At 40.6% G+C, this 18,739-nt stretch overlaps 1 protein-coding gene across 5 annotated transcripts in view; it reads left to right on the top strand.

Moving 5' to 3' along the window:
* The window catches only part of EPSTI1 (epithelial stromal interaction 1), a 139,078-nt gene extending 122,314 nt beyond the window's left edge, over nt 1-16,764 (top strand). For 2 of the 5 annotated variants that reach the window (XM_008260007.4, XM_070048761.1), the window contains 3 exons: nt 6,509-6,582; nt 13,010-13,109; nt 16,268-16,764. In XM_008260007.4, the coding sequence (XP_008258229.3) occupies nt 6,509-6,582; nt 13,010-13,109; nt 16,268-16,276 (183 nt within the window). In that variant the 3' untranslated portion in view covers nt 16,277-16,764. Of the gene's footprint in view, nt 1-6,508; nt 6,583-13,009; nt 13,110-13,855; nt 14,022-16,267 lie in introns of those variants that run through there. The other 3 variants (XM_051850664.2, XM_070048762.1, XM_051850665.2) reach the window with 3 other exon arrangements.
* The last annotated feature ends 1,975 nt before the right edge of the window (nt 16,765-18,739 follow it).

Raw genomic sequence — 18,739 nt, 5'->3', positions numbered from 1 at the left:
GGCTCAATAGGCTAATCCTCCACCTTGCGGCGCCGGCACACCGGGTTCTAGTCCCGGTTGGGGCGCCGGATTCTGTCCCGGTTGCCCCTCTTCCAGGCCAGCTCTCTGCTATGGCCAGGGAGTGCAGTGGAGGATGGCCCAGGTGCTTGGGCCCTGCACCCCATGGGAGACCAGGAAAAGCACCTGGCTCCTGGCTCCTGCCAGGATCAGCGCGGTGCGCCGGCTGCAGCGGCGGCCATTGGAGGGTGAACCAGCGGCAAAAGGAAGACCTTTCTCTCTCTGTCTCTCTCTCTCACTGTCCACTCTGCCTGTCAAAAAAAAAAAAAAAAAAAAAAAAAAAAAAAAAACATCTTATATTAAACAAAGCATCTTATATAAAAAACAAAACATCTTATATATTAAAGCTTCTGGCCCCTGCCCAGTCACCCTCCAAGTTCCTCGCCCCAGTCACAATTACAGTTAACATTTTTGTGTATTATTTTTTCCATAAAAATATTTTAAATGTGATAATACCAATGCATGAAAGTTGAAATGGTTGTATGTCTATATTTTCTATTGATATGGAAAGGTCCTAAGAAAACTCATTTTATTTCTTTTGTTTTATGTTTTATCACTTAACGTCTCTTAGCAATCTCTCCATAGATGCTCTGCCCCACCCCCATAATAGACCTGCTGCCTTCTTTGTAACTATTTCACAGTATTCCATTGTGTTGATGGTCTTAATGTGTCAGTTTCTTATTGGTGGGTTTTAATATTTGACCTTGAACTTTTATCATTTCAATAATACATCTGTGAATAGTCATATACATGAATCTTTGAATTCTTCTGCAAAGGATGTACACCATTTTGTGCCTCAGTGGTTATTGCTAAATTGCCCTCCAAAAACTAAGTTAACTTTTGCTAATATAGACAATTTCTGATAGTATCCCATTGTTTTGGTCTATATTTCTTTGATCATGAGTGAAGATGATGAGCATTTTGAATTTACAGGTCATCTGTTAGTTATCAGCAAACAGCCTGTTCCATCATCTGGTCCTTTTTCTGTCTGGTTTTTGTCTTTGCCTCATGGGTTTACATGAGGTCCTTAGCTGCTTCCTCAAACCTTCACTGAGCCTTCGTCTCAAATAAGCACAAAAGATTTAAATAGATATTTTTCACAGGAAAGCTTGCAAATGGCTAACAGGTCTGTTAAAAAAAAAATCTCAGCGTAGTTGATTACTAGGCAATGCAAATCAAAACCACAATGATATATCACTTCATTACACTTAGTGCAGTTATTGCCAAAAAGTCCGTCCACTGATGAATGGAGGAAGAAAATGGGAAAGCTGCACCCAGTGGAGTACTGCACACTTGTGCAAAGGATGGATCCCTGCCTTTTGCAACAACGTGGGTGGGACGTGAAGTCACAGTGTGAAGTGAAATAAGCCAGGGATAGAAAGACAAATACTGCATGATCTTGCCCATGTAGACTCTGGAAACACTGATCTCCTTGAAGTCAGAAGTGTACCAGTGGTTAGCAGACTCTGGGGAGAGTGGGAAGACAAGGGGAGTGGGGGAAAGGTTGGTCAATGGGTGTGGAGTTAAAGTGAGATAAGACCAGGCAGTTCTGGGGTTCTGTTGTACAGTAGGGTAACTATAGGCAATGATAATAGAGTGCACACTTCTCTATAAAATACTGGAAGAAAGGATTTTGTGCATATTTAAACTGCTCTCCCTCCCTCCCTGCTTCTTTCTCCTTCCCTCTATCCCTCCTTCCTTCGTTCTTTTCCTTTCTCCCTTCCTTTCTTCCTCTTTCCCTTCTTTCTTTTCTTTTCTTTTCTTTTCTTTTCTTTTCTTTTCTTTTCTTTTCTTTTCTTTTCTTTTTTTTTGACAGGCAGAGTGGACAGTGAGAGAGAGAGAGACAGAGAGAAAGGTCTTCCTTTTGCCATTGGTTCACCCTCCCATGGCCGCCACGGCTGGCGCGCTGCGGCCAGCACACCGCTCTGATCCAATGGCAGGAGCCAGGTACTTATCCTGGTCTCCCATGGGGTGCAGGGCCCAAGTACCTGGGCCATCCTCCACTGCACTCCTGGGCCACAGCAGAGAGCTGGCCTGGAAGAGGGCAACCGGGACAGAATCCAGTGCCCCGACCGGGACTAGAACCCAGTGTGCCAGCGTCGCAAGGCGGAGGATTAGCCTAGTGAGCCGCAGCGCCGGCCTCTTTCCTTTCTTTATCCCCACTTGAATCTTACACAATGTGTACATATATTGAAACATCACATGGTACCCTATAAATATGTATAATTTCTATGGTTCAGTTAAAATTTTCAAACATAAAATAAAAATATGTATTGTCTAAAAAGGGCACTTAGCCACTGAAGTTCACATCAGGATAAATCTTGTGCATGGGGTTTCTATTGGATATTTTTGTCACTTTTTCTATAATATAAACTCTAAGGAGCAAAAGGCTTGTCTACCTTCTTCACCACTGTAATCCTATCATATGGATCCAAGCCTGGCCAGTAATAGGAGCCAAGATATGTATTTATTTATTTTTAATGATTTATTTAATTATTTGAAAGGCAGAAATAGAGAGAGAGAGAGGGAGAGAGAGAGATTTTCCATCCAGTGGTTAGCTCCCCAAATGGCTGCAACCACTGGTGCTGGGCCAGGCCAAAGTCAGGAGCCAGGAGCTTCTTAGCAATATTCCACTTTGGTGCAAGAGCCCTTGGATTGGGCCTCTGATGCTTTCCCAGCTGCATTAGCAAGGAACAGGATTGGAAGTGGAGCAGCCGGGACTGAACTAGCACACATGTGGGATGCCAACCCCACAGGTGGCAGCTTTACCTGCTGTGCGCAGGCCCCCAGATCTTTATTTAATAATGAATGAGTGAGAGAGCACTGATTAACCTATATGTGTCATATATATTTATTAACAATTATTTATTTTGTTTGTGATATTTTTTCCTAATGGATGCTTTGAAAATTTTTTTAACCAAATGTATCAATTCATTCTCAGTTATGATTTCTGGGCCTTCCTAAGTTTATGAATGCTTCCTTTGAAAACTTCTAATCCCATCTTTAGGTTAAAATCTTAGAGCCTATAACATTTATTTTTGTATAATAAGCAAAGGGTCTATTTTTTTCCTTAGAAATTTGCCAGTTCATCATCATTCATTGAATTCTCTCTCCTGTATTTGTTTAGCAGAAATACTTTGTGATAAGATATCTTTCCTTATGTATAATGTGAGGTCTCTTCCAAGACTCAATCATATTTTGTATTTATTTATTTATTTGACAGGCAGAGTGGACAGAGAGAGAGAGAGAGAGAGAGAGACAGAGAGAAAGGTCTTCCTTTTGCCATTGGTTCACCCTCCAATGGCCACCGCGGCCGGCACATTGTGCTGATCCGAAGCCAGGAGCCAGGTGTTTCTCCTGGTTTCCCACACGGGTCCAGGGCCCAACCACTTGGGCCATCCTCCACTGCACTCCCAGGCCATAGCAGAGAACTGGCCTGGAAGAGGGGCAACGAGGACAGAATCCAGTGCCCCGACCGGGACTAGAACCCGGTGTACCGGTGCCGCTAGGTGGAGGATTAGCCTATTGAGCCGCGGTGCTGGCTCTCAATCATATTTTTCAACTACTCTAGTTTTATGATGTGTTTTAATATTTGGTGGAACTGGCCCTTCCTCATTTCTTTTTCAGGACTTTTTATGACCATGATTGCTTATTTATATATTTTTTCCAGATAAATTTCATGATGGTTTTTACCCAAGTCTGAAAAAATTGTCTTAAAATTATTTTAAAGTGAAGTAAAACATATTACAGTTTACAGGTTTTCATTTTTGTGTCCTATTTCAGAACTTTTGAGAGTTTAGCTTGTTCAGAGCTCATTGCATGAGTAGGTTTCAAAAACTTCCTGGGAAAATGGGATTAAAGGACCCTGTGAAATTTCTGTGAGTGTTTTGAAGCCCCTTGTGTAAACTCAGAATGAGCTGAACATCAGAAATTGCTCCTTGGGAAACCGGGTTAATGAGTGTGGAAAGAATCAACGACCTTCAGCAGGAAGGGTTTGGCTTGACTCCAGCTTGATATGTTCTGCTACAGCTTTTGAGTGTGAATGGCTCCTGTAGATCTGGAAGACGGAGGCAGAGAAATTATTGTTACCTCGGTTCTTTGTCTCACATGGAAGAAGAATTTCCAAGTGGACAGCAAAGAAATTTAAAAGTATTTATTAGAATCAAGGACCTCCAGCCAGAGCAGCGTGGAGGTGGGCTTCCAAGAGAGGAAAACCCAAAGGGGACTGTTCATACCTGAGTATGATGAACTACTATGAAGTTATTCTTAATCCTAAACCCACATGATGGATGCATCCAGCAGAAGTTGATTAAATAAAAGAAAATGTAACCCCCTCTCTTAAGTTTGCTACTAGTGAGCTGTTTAGCTCTTCAGCTGTTGTGAAGTTACTTTCACTACATCTCTGATCCTGTTTACCCCTCTGACAAACAAGTATACTGTGCGTTAATTTAAAAAAAAAATTTTATTTATTTATTTATTTACTTGAAGGGGTGGGGGGAGAGAGAGAGAGAGAGAGAGATTGATTTTCCATCCACTGGTTCATTCCCCAAATGGCCACAATGGCTCTGACTGGTCCAAGCTGGTGCCAGGAGCCTAGAGATCCATTTGGGACTCCCATGTGGGTGGCAGGGGCCCAAGTAGTTGAGCCATCCTTCATTGCTTTTCCAAGCACATTAACAGGAATCTGGATCATAATTGGAGCAGCCAGGACTCTAACCAGCATTCTGATATGGTATGCCAGCATTGCAGGAGGCAGCTCAACACCAGCCCCTGATGCTCATTAATTAGCCAAATGAGACTTTATTTATTTACTTGTCAACCTTTGAAAATTGGTGTGAGAATCAAGCCATGGAATTCTGGCAAAATTTTCATATGCCCATGTTAAGGTTTTCTTGGTTAAACACTGCACTTCCAAAACATTTCAGTTGCTATGTCCAGTCTTTCTTTCCACATATTTCACTAAAAAGAAAATAGAAGATTTTTTAAAAATTGCATAAGCCAACAAGAGCAAAAGGAGAAGGAAATAAAAAATATATAATTTTTAAAGTAAGAAATGTAAGAATATGCAAACGATTAAGAAGTATATAATTGGCAGATGAAAGCACACCCAGGTATTGAAAGTGGCTACAGGGTTGAGGGAGAGGTTGGGAGCTGCTTCCACTTGGGTATGAGCCTTGGTTGTACAAATATGTAGTACTCATACTTGGCACTCTTTTTGAAACAGTATGCATACAGTGATAAAAATTAAAACAAAATAAAGAATTTATGGCATTGTGGAAAAAAGCAGACTCTAGAGCACAAGGCTTGGCATCTAAGCGTTAATCAATGCTTGTTGACTGGGTGAATAATATTCAGTTACTTTGAAAACTTCCTACTCTTGTTGCTATATAGGAACCAGTATTATATAATGTGATTTGAGGATTGTTGAGCAGCATATTTGAAATATTATAGCTTAAGACAGTCTTTGAGAACTATAGAATATTGGATGGCCTTTGTATAAAGGTTAAAAAAATAAAATGTCAGTCTGCATATTGAGCTCATTTTGTACTTCTCCTAGGAATTTTAGGGGTTAATGAAAGCAACCATGGCCACTCTTCATAAGTGTGTGCTTATCAAGATGTGGCAGTATTTTCTCTGCCAGAAAAATCTCTTTGACTCAGGCCCTGATTTATGATTTGGGCCCAATGATTTTCTTCCCTGTCTTTGAAATGGGATTAAAACTCAGTGTGCCTTGAGGTTGTTTGTTGAGTATTAGAGAGATCCTGGACCTAGTTCTTTGGTGTAATGCTGTAAACACAATAACTGAGTCTGGAAGAAGTTGCCTCTCAGGGAAGATAATCAGAGTATTGGAAGCTAGAGACTTAGTTATAGGAATGTGATTAGTTAATTGAAGTATCTCCTCCAGGTAGCCTAAGGTCCTGTTAGGGCTGGAAGTGATTATTCTATAACAGGTAAGTGTTTGTTTTCCAGGAAGGATGATGTTTTACTAACAGAATTGCACTATGGAATTGAACCTGGTGTCTATTCATAAAAGTGGCAATGATTTTATTAGCAAAGAAATGCTAGAGAAATACACACAAAAAATAGTATTATGTAGCATTCCTAAAGGAATGAATTTGATTTGTTTTTCTTTGTGAGACACGGATGAGTTTGACTCCCATTGTATTTTGCCTCTGTGTGTGTTGTAGCTCTTGGTCTGGAATCTTGACCATGCACACTGGCTTTTTAATGGAATATTTTTATGCTCACAAAGCTATTCCGTTTTACTAAGCCACAATTATTTTTGCTACCTACTTATATAAGAAAATAATTTCACATCCAAATAGTACTTAAATGAAAGTTTCAAAACTGAAATATTATACCAGCTAAGGTTAAATATGTAATTGATTTGGTGTCTTCTGTACAACTGTGTTAATTGAAAACCGTATTTTAAAACTTTTATTGTTCCTAGAATGAATTACTGGAACTTAAGCGACAGCAGCAAGAGGAAGAAAGAGCCAAAATGCAGCAGTCTGAACACAGGAGGTATAACTGGCTAATAAAATAAAATAAGCATCCTTGGTTAAATCAATTACATATAAAACTTTTTACAATGCTTTAGGAATGCACTATAGTAATATTAAGTTTTGGAATCTATATTATATTAAAATTTTTCTGCAATTTAATTTATTTGAAAGGCAGAGAGAAAGGGAGAGAAATTTCCCCATCTGCTGTTTCACTCCCCAAATGGTCACAGTGGCTGGAACTGGGTTAGGCCAAAACCAGGAGCCAGAAACTCAATGCAGGTATCACACATGGTTGGCAGGGATCCCAGTTCATGAGTTATCACCTGCTGCCTCACTGGGTATGCATTAGTAGGAACTGTAATTGGCAATGGAGCAGGGACTTGAACCCAGGCACTCTGATATAGGATATGGGTGTCCTAAGCAGTGTCTTAACCACTAGGCCAAATGGCCTATGCTATCTTTAAATCATTCTTTTTATAATATTTTGTGTATATGAGGTATACCAATTGCCACATATCTATGTGTGTGTGTATATATATATATATATGTGCACATATATATGTACATGCACACATAAATTCTGATTTTCCTGGTTAGTTCGCGTGAGAAACACATTAGGAACCTGAATCCTGCTCTCAAGCTATGTGTTTATTTAGGTTATGTTCAATTTGCCTTGCATGGGACAAAGCATCATAATCCTTGAGATGATGCTTTGATGTTTGTAGACTCCTTTAGAAGAATTGATTCCCATGTTTGAGTACAAAAGCTTACACAAAAACTTACTAAATTATTTTATAGTGACCAATACATTGGGGGAGAATTCTTAATATAGAACCATTAAGTAATAGTGTCAGTACTCTCTCTTATCTCAGACCAGATATTAGAGTACCCAGTAGAACATGTTGTTGCCCAGAGGGTGCCACTCACCAGCATATTGTCTGCATTGTTATGCCAGGCCTGTCCTTGGGGACACCTGGGTTATTTGAGTTCTTTGAGGGTATGCTTGAAAATCTTAGCAGAATTTACTGAAAGGGCTTTCATGATTACAGGAGCAAATTATTTTGAAAGTGAGTATCATCTCTTATGTATTTAATCTTCACACTATCACTAAAATATATTTTTAAGTTTTGATGGTTTCATTTTGAAAATCAGACTTAAAAAAAAAGAAAGAAAAAGAAAATCAGAAACTTTAAAAAGTGTTCAATAGAAACTCCCAGTTCTGACTGGAGCCACTAATTCTAGATAAACATTCGAATTCTTCTTACTAAACTATGCTGTTTCCATAGTCCAGTCAAAATAGTTTTTAAATATGGTATGTGCATTTACATGTTAACATTTGATTTAAGGAAGCATCAAAGCTCTAACCCATTGATTAGGCTATTTTGAGGAGTTAGGTTTTGGAGAGCAGTGAGACTGCTGCCTATTTATTATAAAGTAAACCATGAATTGGTTTATTCCATTTCTTAAATTGGCTTTTATTATTTTGTCTCTAAAAGGTTTTCTGGTTTTAAATAAACCCTGATATTGAATTTGCATAACATTGTTTGCTAGTAGTAGCCAATTATTTCTCTGGGTTTCTGAAGATTAAGTGGATTATAAGGCTTTAAACTTGTTAAAGATAGTATGTGTCCCGTTAATAGGCCCCATTGCTAATAAATTAATCTTTGATGGGTACCCAATAAAAGCACAAGTAAATTGTTTTGAGGAAAAAAAGATTACTTTTTTTGGTTACAGGAATCATTTTTCTCCTTAAATTATTTATTTAAGAGGCAGAGAGGTAGAGAGAGACAGACACAGAGGTTTTCCATCTATTGGTTCATTCCCAAATGCCCAAGATGGCTGGGTCTAGACTGGAATGGAAGCTGGGAGCTGAGAATACAATCCACAGGGAAAGCAAGAACCCAGTTACTGGAACCTGTTACCACTCAGGGTTCACATTAGCAGGAAACTGGTGTCAGAAACCCAAACCAAAGTTGGGAATTGAACCCAGGCACTCCAATGTGGGATGTGGCCGTCTTAACTGCTAGGCCAAACACCTTCCCCTGTTACAGGAATCTCGATTCTCATTCTGTAATTTTATTTTTATACCACTGAATACCTAAAACTAATGGAGCTGTTTATTTTATGTACCTGGTTTTTTTCTTTTTATTGATTGTAGTTCAATGTAGATCCAGATTTAATTCGTGAGGGAATTTATCTGGATAATAAACTTAGTAATCAATTTTGAAATAACTGATCAAGACTTTAAATGCATATTTTATGTTCTTAATAAATTTTTGAGAAGAACTTACACTTGTATCACCCTTCAGATTTACAGTGGGTATTCCCATGTTATATGAGAACAGTCATTCAATAAATTCTTAATGAATAAAACAGCCATGTGTATTGCTTCTTAGGGAAACAACATGCTATGCTATATGTGTGTGGAGAACATGTCAGGTTTTCTCCAGGTGCATAAATCTAGAGTCAGAATTGCAATGTGTTTTCTGTTGTTCAGAAGATTGTAGAGCAGAAAACTCAACTCTGAATTTTACATTAGAAAGCTTGTGGGATTCCTAACAAGTTTCTCAACATCTCCTTTAATGAACTTGAGCCTGGCCCTGTTACACTTGAACTTGCCCAGGTATAGCTGTTTGAGTAAGAGAAGACAAATAGGAAGTCCAGAGAGGAAAGACAGAGCAAGAAGTTCAAGGACTTGAAGGAGTCTGGGCCATGAGGTAAACACTGGAATGATTGGGATTGATCTATTAAGACCTGAGCCATCCATGAAAAGTCCTTTTTAAAATCTATGTAAACCCTCATAGGGAAACTAAGAGCTGATGTTTGGCGGTAATAAAAATATACATACTGTCTAAGACTAGTAAATGAAAATATTAATTGGAAAATATTAATTAATATTAAATATAATTACCCCCACTTTTACTTGGATTCTTGAAAGGACCTGGGAGAATCTCTTGACCTCCCATGGTCTCTGGTTGACTCATATTGCAGTACACGGCCCAGTTGAGGGCACTCCTAAAGTATCAAGGAGAACTCAACCTCAGGGACGTGTTGGTAGTGATTGATGGTCAGAAGTGAATCGCAGTACCTTGTGTATTTATGACAAGCTGTCAGTCTTTACAGTGATTGAATGAACGGAGAGCAGCAGGCAGAGGTGGGGACCACGTGTCTGGGAGATTCATTTGTTGCGTAATTACACCACTGGCGTCTACTCCATGAAGACTTTTTCCTAGGCACTGGGAATAAGAGTAAACGAGGTCTAAAAGTTCCCTAACCACATGGAAATTACAATCTAGAAGAGAGAAACGGAAGCAGCAAGATTCTCTTAGACCATGGTATGTTCTGTGAGGACCGTATCAGAGTGAGGTTAAGGGAGCAGTTAATTGGAGGTGATAGATGAAGGTCTCACTGAAGAGGTAGCATCAAAGGACAAGGAGAAATCAGCCACCCTGAGACTGGGGGTAGAGATATGCTTGGATGCCTGCCCACCCCCCATTATCAGGGGGAAGGAGCAAGAGTAGAGGTTCAAATGATTGGAGTATGGAGGTAAGAAAGAGAAAAATATTCAATAAGGTAGGGAAAGTAGGCAGGACCAAGGCAATACAAGATCATATAAGCCAGTGTTTTTATTCTAAGACCAGTGGTTAAGTCATGAGAGGTTAAAGGGAAAGGCAGGCATGATCTCTTCTGGAACCGAGTAAGGTTCTTGTAGGGAGAGTAGGGGTCAGCTGAGTCAGCACATGGTTGGCATCTTAACACTGAGCAAGCACAGACAAAGGGTTTTGCCACGCAGCTGTTATTCTCCTTAAAGTCCCCTCTGTTCTTAGCTTGTAGCCACCTACCACGACTATGTTCTGCCAGTCTTCATGATTGAAAAGGAGGCTAGTGTGATTGATTCCCACCTTCACTTCCTTCCATAAGCCTGTAGTGAATGTCTGCTGTGTACCAGCCATTGTGTCTCTGCCTCCAAGCAGCCACTAGTCTTATTTCCACAGTTCCTTAGATACGATATGAACATTTGCATGTGTACAGATGGGATGTTTTGGTCAGTGAGGAACAGCTGGCCCATAAGATTATCATGGAGCTGAAAAGTTCCAATCACTTAGGGTTTTTACACTTTTGTGTGTAGCTAAGTTTAGATATACAAATAACATTGAGTTACACTGGCTGACAGTATCTAGTACAGTAACACACTATTCAGATTTGTAGTCCGGTGGCAATAAGCTATCCCATATAGCCCAGGGGTGTAGCAGGCGACACCATCTCGATTTGTGTAAGGTCACTCCATGATATTTGCACAATGACAGGTTTGCCTGAGGACACATTTCTTAGAACAAATTCTCATCACACTAAGCAATGTGTGGCTATGCTCTGCTGGTAGCAGAGGGTGCCTGATGCAAAGCTGTTTTTCTAGCTTCCAACTTCCTGACTGCATCATCCATAAGTGGGGAACAAAGAGCATGATGCTAACTTTAATTTTTTAAATTAAAAATTTTAATATAAGAAACAGAAAAATCCCTAAAATGAATATTTGGTCTAATTCTGGATTGAAAAATGACCACTTAGGTAACAGCTGCAGCAAGAGAATATAGTAGCTCTTGCCCTGGCCTTCATGATAATTCTTTTCTTTTTTTTTTTTAACTTTTATTTAATGAATATAAATTTCCAAAGTACAGAATATGGATTACAATGGCTTCCCCCCATAACATCCCTCCCACCTGCAACCCTCCCCTTATCCACTCCCTCTCCCCTTCCATTCACATCAAGATTCATTTTCATTTCTCTTTATATACAGAAGATCAGTTTAGCATACATTAAGTAAAGATTTCAACAGTTTGCTCCCACACAGAAACATAAAGTGAAAAATACTGTTTGAGTACTAGTTATAGCATTAAATCTCAATGTACAGCACACTAAGGACAAAGATCCTACATGAGGAGTAAGTGCACAGTGACTCCTGTTGTTGACTTAACAAATTGACACTCTTGTTTATGGCATCAGTAATCACCCTAGGCTCTTGTCATGAGCTGCCAAGGCTATGGAAGCCCCCTGAGTTCACTGACTCTGATCATATTTAGACAAGGCCATGGTCAAAGTGGAAGTTCTCTCCTCCCTTCAGAGAAAGGTACCTCCTTCTTTGATGACCCATTCTTTCCACTGGGATCTCACTCGTGGAGATCTTTCATTTAGGTTTTTTTTTCCCCCCAGAGTGTCTTGGCTTTCCATGAATTCTTTTCTTTTTTCTTTTTCTTTTTAAAAAATAATTCATTTATTTGAAAGGCAGAGTAACAGAGACAGAGATCTTTCATCTGCTGGTTCACTCCCAAATGGCCACAGTCTCAGGGTTGGGCCAGTCCAGAGCCAGGAACATGGAACTTCATCTCAGTCTCCTACGTGGGTGGCAGGAACTCAAGTCCTTGAGCCATTATCCACTCCTTTCAGGGCACGTGAGCAGTGAGCTGGGACTTGAACTGGCATTTGATATGGGGATGCTGATGTCCCAAGTGGTGGCCTAACAACAGCACCACATCACCCTTTCCCCTCTTGCCTTTCTTTATAATGTTACCTCCTGTGTGTTGAACTTCATTTATGAAATTGGTTGCTTGCATGTATGACAGAACATCAGAAAAGGTGCACCCATTCCTTCTTTCGCAAGCTGGAGTTTCTCTTCTGCTATTGCCTTCTCCCTCCACTCTCCTCCACTTCCTAAAAGGGAAACTTTCAGAGTTTACCTTAACACCGTGGACAGCAGAGTGCAGGGGTACAGGGAGAACATGTGTCTTGCATGGATAGGGCCACAGAACCATGTTTGGTTCTCCATGTTTGAGTTCTTGATAATGCTTCCATCTTTCCTCAGCCCCTGGGGTTCAATGGTGGCATGGCCCTGAGAGGTGCAATTAATTGGGTGACCAAGGTTCTTGCGGACCTGGCAGAAAATGGGTGATTGAAAATCTGAAGAACTAGTTGCCCCTAGGGTGGGCGTTTAGCTCCTGGGTTTGAGTCCCAACTCTAGCTCCTGACTCCAGTTTTTTGTCAGTGTAGACCTTGGGAGGTGGCTGTGATGACTCAAGAAACAGAGTCCCTGCCACCCACTGGACAGATCTGAATTGAGTTCCAGTCTCCTGGCTTCAGCCCCAGAAATGGGTCATTGTAGACATCTGGGGAGGGAACCAGCAGGTGGGAGCTCACTCCTCTCCCTGTCTCTCGAACACATAAATTAGAAAAAGAGAAAAAGCCTGTGTGCCCTCCTTGGCCTGTGTCAAGCCTGGCCCCGGGCCAGTAAAGGTGTGTTGATAGCATGTCCTATGATCAATATGAAAAGTCTTGTAGATTTCTTCTAAGCTGAAAGGGGAAGCAGTCCCCACAGTCAGAGCACATTAGATGCTCAGAAATCTCTTAGCCCTGAGCACGATTCTTACTTACACACATTTCTCATTGTTTTAAAGGGTAAATAATGCTTTTCTGGACCGACTCCAAGGCAAAAGTCAACCAGGTGGCCTCGGGCAGTCTGGAGGCTATTGGAATATGAATAGCGGTAACAGCTGGGTGAGTTTTTGCTTTTCTCTTTTAAAAAATCTTTCAAAGTCAAGGAACAAAAACAAGGAGAATTTAAAAAATATGTTGTGGCCTTCTCTCCAGATTTTTTTTTTTTTTTTTTTTGGTGTACTGTTCAGCTGTGTGATGGGCAGTAAGCCAGAGTGATTTCTGTAAATTCCACAATAGCTTCTGAGAGAGTGAGAGAGCGAGAAAGCCCAGATTTCAGCACTAGCCAATCACAATAAAAAATGACACCTGCCCTGTGTTCTCAGCATGATTGCCTTGGACTATCCGGCTTTTATCACCCTTTGCCCAAACCTACAACAAAAACAAATGAATGTCTTTTTTTTTTTTTTCCAGGAAAATTTTAAGTGAATGTGGTTATAAAAATAGTAAGCATTCTCTAGTAATATATTCCTTCAGTGAAACTAGCACATCAAAGAAACCAGTATTTTTCACGACAAAATGATTTTTTAAAAACCCTACAGCAAAAGGTACTCTTTGAAAATGAGATGTCCTTACATATTTCTGTGAAGAAAACCTTGCAACAGTGCTATGATATGTGTGGAATGTATTTTGTGTGCACAATCTATTACTGAACCAACACCAAAGCTTCAGGATATATATGATTGTGAAGTTTGCAATGTATGCAGAATCAAAACTGACTACCGTCAACTTTACAGTTTAATTGAAGCTCAAGTGCATGTGTACTTACATATATATTTGTGTGTGTGTGTGTGTGTGTGTGTGTGTAGAAGGTTGAAAAGAGAGGAGTGGGGAGAGAAAGAGAAGATAGAAGTCTTTGAACTGGCAAAATCCAACAAACCATTTGCTGACCTGGAAACTCTAGGTGAGGTCACATTTTAATAAATACTTGAGGGACAAAAGATCATTTTTTGACAACACTGTTTGCCATCTGTGAGAAATCTTACATGCCGTTTTCTTCAAAAGGAATCAAAGAATGAAAAATAATGGATAGATTTTCCAAAAGTATAGAAATTGAAGATAATTAAACATAAATGAATTTGCAGAGAATACATCCTGAATCTGTCTATCCATAACTTTCACTCATTTGTTTCACTATAGACAAGAGAGAGAAAGTGATGGAAGCACAGTATGTTTGCAGTGTATGATGCAATAGACACGTTATTGATTTATTTATGAGAACGTGATTAGGAGCTATATAGAAAATGAGGCAAAGTGAGTTGAAGACATTGTCAAAGTTCATACAACTCAGTTGTGAAATATGATTGCAATTCAGATTTTGGTGAGTGCTTGGTGGAAACTCACTATATATTTGTCCATTGTCATCTACTTTAATAACTTCTACAATTTAGAAAGTAGCTACGAAAGTGTCTGGGCACGTGGGAACGTGATGGGAGAGCATGAATGCATATTGCCAGGGCTTCTGCTAAGGAAATATGAATTTGGTCGTGTGGCTCACCATTGGTTTCTGGTAGGCTGTGGATGGTGAGCTACAAATCTCTACTTACATTCCTAAGGATTTTGTTTTCTCATGAGGTAGTAGTGAGGATGACTGGGTGCTTTTCTTAGCAGCATGGGCACTTCCAAAGCCCAGATATCTGTTCATCAGAGAATACCATACAAAAGTTAGAAGAGAAACCATAAACCAACCTTTTATTCAGGTCATGTTTTGTAAATAGCAAATGGGCCAAAGTTGGTGTTTAGAATATATTAAAAAATGTGTCATTAATTTAGATGTTGGTAGTTGAGGTTGGAGCTTCCCTGAGGAATGAGAGAAGAGAGCTATTCCTCAAATCACATCTGAGGCTTGCAGGAAATATTGACCCAGTAAAAAGCCGAAGACAGAAGAGAGGAGGAAGGCAGAAAATATGCTATAATTAGGTTGAAAACCAAGGAAAGAATCAGTTGCGTCTTGCAATGTCATATAGATACTTGCAGAATCAGTGTGTATGTTGAGTTAACAGACTGGATTAATTTTTGTTTTTGTTTTTTTTTTTCTTTAAGATTTATTTATTTATTTGAAAGGCAGAGTTTTAGAGAGATAGAGGCAGAGGCAGAGAGAGAGAGAGAGAGATCTTCCATCTGCTGGTTCACCCCCCAATTGGCTGCAACGGTTAGAGCTGGGCTGATCCAAAGCCAGGAACCAGGAGCTGGGAGCTTCCTCCAGATTTCCCATGCAGGTGCAGGGACCCAAGGACTTGGGCCATCTTCTGCTGCTTTCCCGGGCCATAACAGAGAGCTGGATGGGAAATGAAGCAGCTGAGTCATGCCCATATGGGATGCTGGGACTGCAGGCAGCAGCTTTACCCACTATGCCACAGCATCGACCCCTACTTTTTGTTTTTTGAAACATATGTATTTTATATCACAGTCTGATCATATTCAATCTATCCACTTATTCTTTAATAGGTTAAGATGCCTCTATACTTTAAAGATGTATTTTGATTTTCTAAAGTCCCCTGTTAGTTTTCCTGAGGCACCTAGGGTGAGATCACTTTCAGTGAAATTTTCTCCCATCCCAGTAGGTGAGAACTTTTGAGACACTGTGAGAGTTCTCAGTCCTCTATCTTCAAGGACAGGTAAGCACTGGCCGTGACCTAGGAGGCAACCTGGGATTTTAGTCGGAAGCAACAGCAGGACTCTGTATCCCACACGTAGCTTGGCTGAGCAGTGCAGAAAGTCGGATGGAGATTTCATGACCCTGTGCGTCTGGTGGAGGTGGGGACTCATTAGCCTGTCTCCCTGCCTCAACGTCCTCTTGGAAGTCACCTTCCCGTGGCGTAATACAGTGCAACGCTGCTACTCCACTCATTTCCATTTAAATTGCTCTGCTCCACGATGTGGTCACACTGTCCTTGCCATGAATGTGGAGGTAGGTGACAACACGTGAACGCCCCCTTCTTCCTGACCCGTGTGAACCTGTCTCCAGCACAGCCAATGAGACATCACTTGAGAAGCCATTACATTCTTCACACGCTGCTTTGTGATCCAAAGGCAGTGTCTCGAGAATGAAGTCATTTTGCTGGTCCTTTAAGTCATTAAAAAAAAAAAAAACAAAAAAACTCATTTTAACCTGATGCAGGAGGCGCATTCTGTAACTGGAAGGAACTTCGTTTTGAACTACAAAGATTTGGGATTCTATGTCGCTGTCGGTGGTAACTTTTGTTTTGTTTTCCTTCCAGGGTATGTGAGAAATATTCACACCCGTCTGGCCTTCCTCGACTTGACCTTGGCAAACCTCCTGAGGATGCCTCTCTGTAATGCGATTTCATTCAAGCTCACTGTTTTTAACCTTGATTTCCACTGCCCGCGCACTCACCTGGGCAGTCTGGGATGACTGACTTCTCCCTGTCATTACGGATGCGTGGTTTTAGGAACTGATCCCCGCGTGTTCTGTTCACTTCCTACTTGGTTTTGCCTCTGATTAGAAGAATAATTGGAGCAGCGTTAGTAAGACAGAAAATGAGGGAATCACTTGATACTTTCAGGTTACCGAGAGCTCTGGGTGCCACAGGCTTGTCTCTCTAACCCATTAATTCTTAGAACAGGTTTGGGAAAACTCTAAGGTCTTTTTAGATTTTCATCTCTACTTTCTTAATTCAGGGTACAAATATCACCAAAGGGAGAAAACACTTATATTCTTTTAAATGAATTACAAATAAATCTTGAACTACAGTTATATAGATGAGTTGCTTTTGTTTTTGCTCTTGGGTTTTTCTTCTCTCATTGTAATATGCTCCTTTATAGTCCATACAGATCAAATACCACACTGTGGGGGTGGGCATTTAGCACAGCAGCGAAGCTGTCACTTGGGATGCCCACATCCCATAATAGTGCCATGTTTGGCTCTTGGATCCTTTGCTTCCTGCTAATGAGCATCTGGGAGGCAGCAGATGATGGCTCAGATGCTTGGCTCCTTGTCCATGTGAGAGACCCAGAAAGAGCTCCTGGCTCCTGGCTTTGGCCTGGGCCAGCCCTGGCTGATGGGGCATTTGGGGGGAGTGGATCAGCAAATGGAAGATCTCTCTCTCTCTCTCGCTCTCTCTCTGCTTTTCAAACACAATGAAAATAAACAACAGTTACAGAAAATATATAGTACTATGAACACGATTGGATCTTGCTTTGATCTTGATTGATTTACTTACTAGTAGTATCCACCTGATTTTCAGAATGGGATAGTTTATTTCCTGAAAGGCTAATGTTTCTATAAAAATCAACTAACACAAATGTAGATACCATATGTGGTTTGTAGATGTTTTGGAAACTTGTCCCTTCTTTGTTTTACTCAACCTGTTTTCTATTGCCAATTCAACAGACTTTCCTGTAGCCTTCTGTGACCTTGAACCAGTGCATAGACCCTAGATTACAAGAATACCAATTTTCTGTGCATCATAATCTAGCCCCTCTGCTCTCACCCCCTCCTCACATTACATAGGATAGTACTGGATTGATTCTGCAAATTAAGTTTGGGAAGAGCAAATGATTTTTGCAGCTATACAACTAATACTTTGTAGCATTAAGAAATCTGTGGTGCCAATTGCTCTGTTGAAATTAACTTTTCAAATTTCTGGATTCAGGGAAGCACTGGGATTTAAAATTCATGCACCGAGACACATGACCGGGGGCTCCAGGCTGGGCAAGGGGGCACTACAGAAAGGCCACAGTGGGTAGGGCAGGGTGGCTGAGAACAGATGGCGCTCAGGCAGTTTCCCTGGGGGAAATAATGCAGATATTCTTGGTTTTCCTCTCCTCTGCTAGCTGAAGCTGTGTGAGTGCTGTTGACACTAATATAAAATGTTTGGTCCGTTTGAAATCCTTGTCGTTGCCTTATAGGGGGAAAACAAAATCCCCGAGCCCGTGTAGGAAACCTGGCCAAACTGATTGTAAATGCGTGGCTGTAGCAGGCGTTTTACTACTGTGGCACGCAGCCGTTTCAGCCCTACCCCTGCCGCCTGCTACCTGGCAGTCCTGGTCTGGTTTCTGTGTCTGGGCTTTGTATGGCTCACACGCTGCACTTTCCAGTGTGGCACTGGGGGTTGGGGAGAGCAATGCTTCCTTTGGGGACCCTCAGGGCAGTAGACATCATTTTCTTTTCCACTGCCTCCTGTACCCTGCTCTTCTTCACAACAAAGGCTTTATTCAGTTGTCTGGTTTTATTTAAGAAAATTGTGCAGGTTTTGAAAATTGTGACTTCATGGCTAAAATTAGCTAGGACATGTATGGGATTGTAAACAACTTCCTTGAACATTGTTAGGAATCAAACGGGAGTTGCTGCCTTTGAGAGCCTACCATTTTGCTTTTGTATTTAATCTGCTCTTTTGAATCAACTGGAATAGAACTTGTAGGTAACTCTGGATAGGAAATTCCAAAATTTCAATCACAATTGCCATTTTCTTTTGGTGAAAAAGAAAACCCTGGAGAAATAAGCTACTAGAGAAATAGTTTATTTAGTGTCAGAACTTTAGACAAACAGATGAGCAAATAAAAAGAAAAAGAACACTGGTAATCTTCAGGTTTTATTCATAGATGATCACAGTTAATATTTAGATGTCCTTTTGGATTTTTTATTTCTTTCAAATACCTGCGAGAAGCTCTTTACGAAGGGAATAGTTTCATTTGGCTCGTGGTTTGGAGGTCCACAGTCTAAGAACAGG

Source organism: Oryctolagus cuniculus, chromosome 9 (genome assembly GCF_964237555.1).
Source record: "Oryctolagus cuniculus chromosome 9, mOryCun1.1, whole genome shotgun sequence".
In the NCBI taxonomy this organism is placed as follows: domain Eukaryota; kingdom Metazoa; phylum Chordata; class Mammalia; order Lagomorpha; family Leporidae; genus Oryctolagus; species Oryctolagus cuniculus.
Note: the sequence above shows the minus strand (reverse complement) of the source record. Positions and strands in the feature narration are given on the sequence as shown.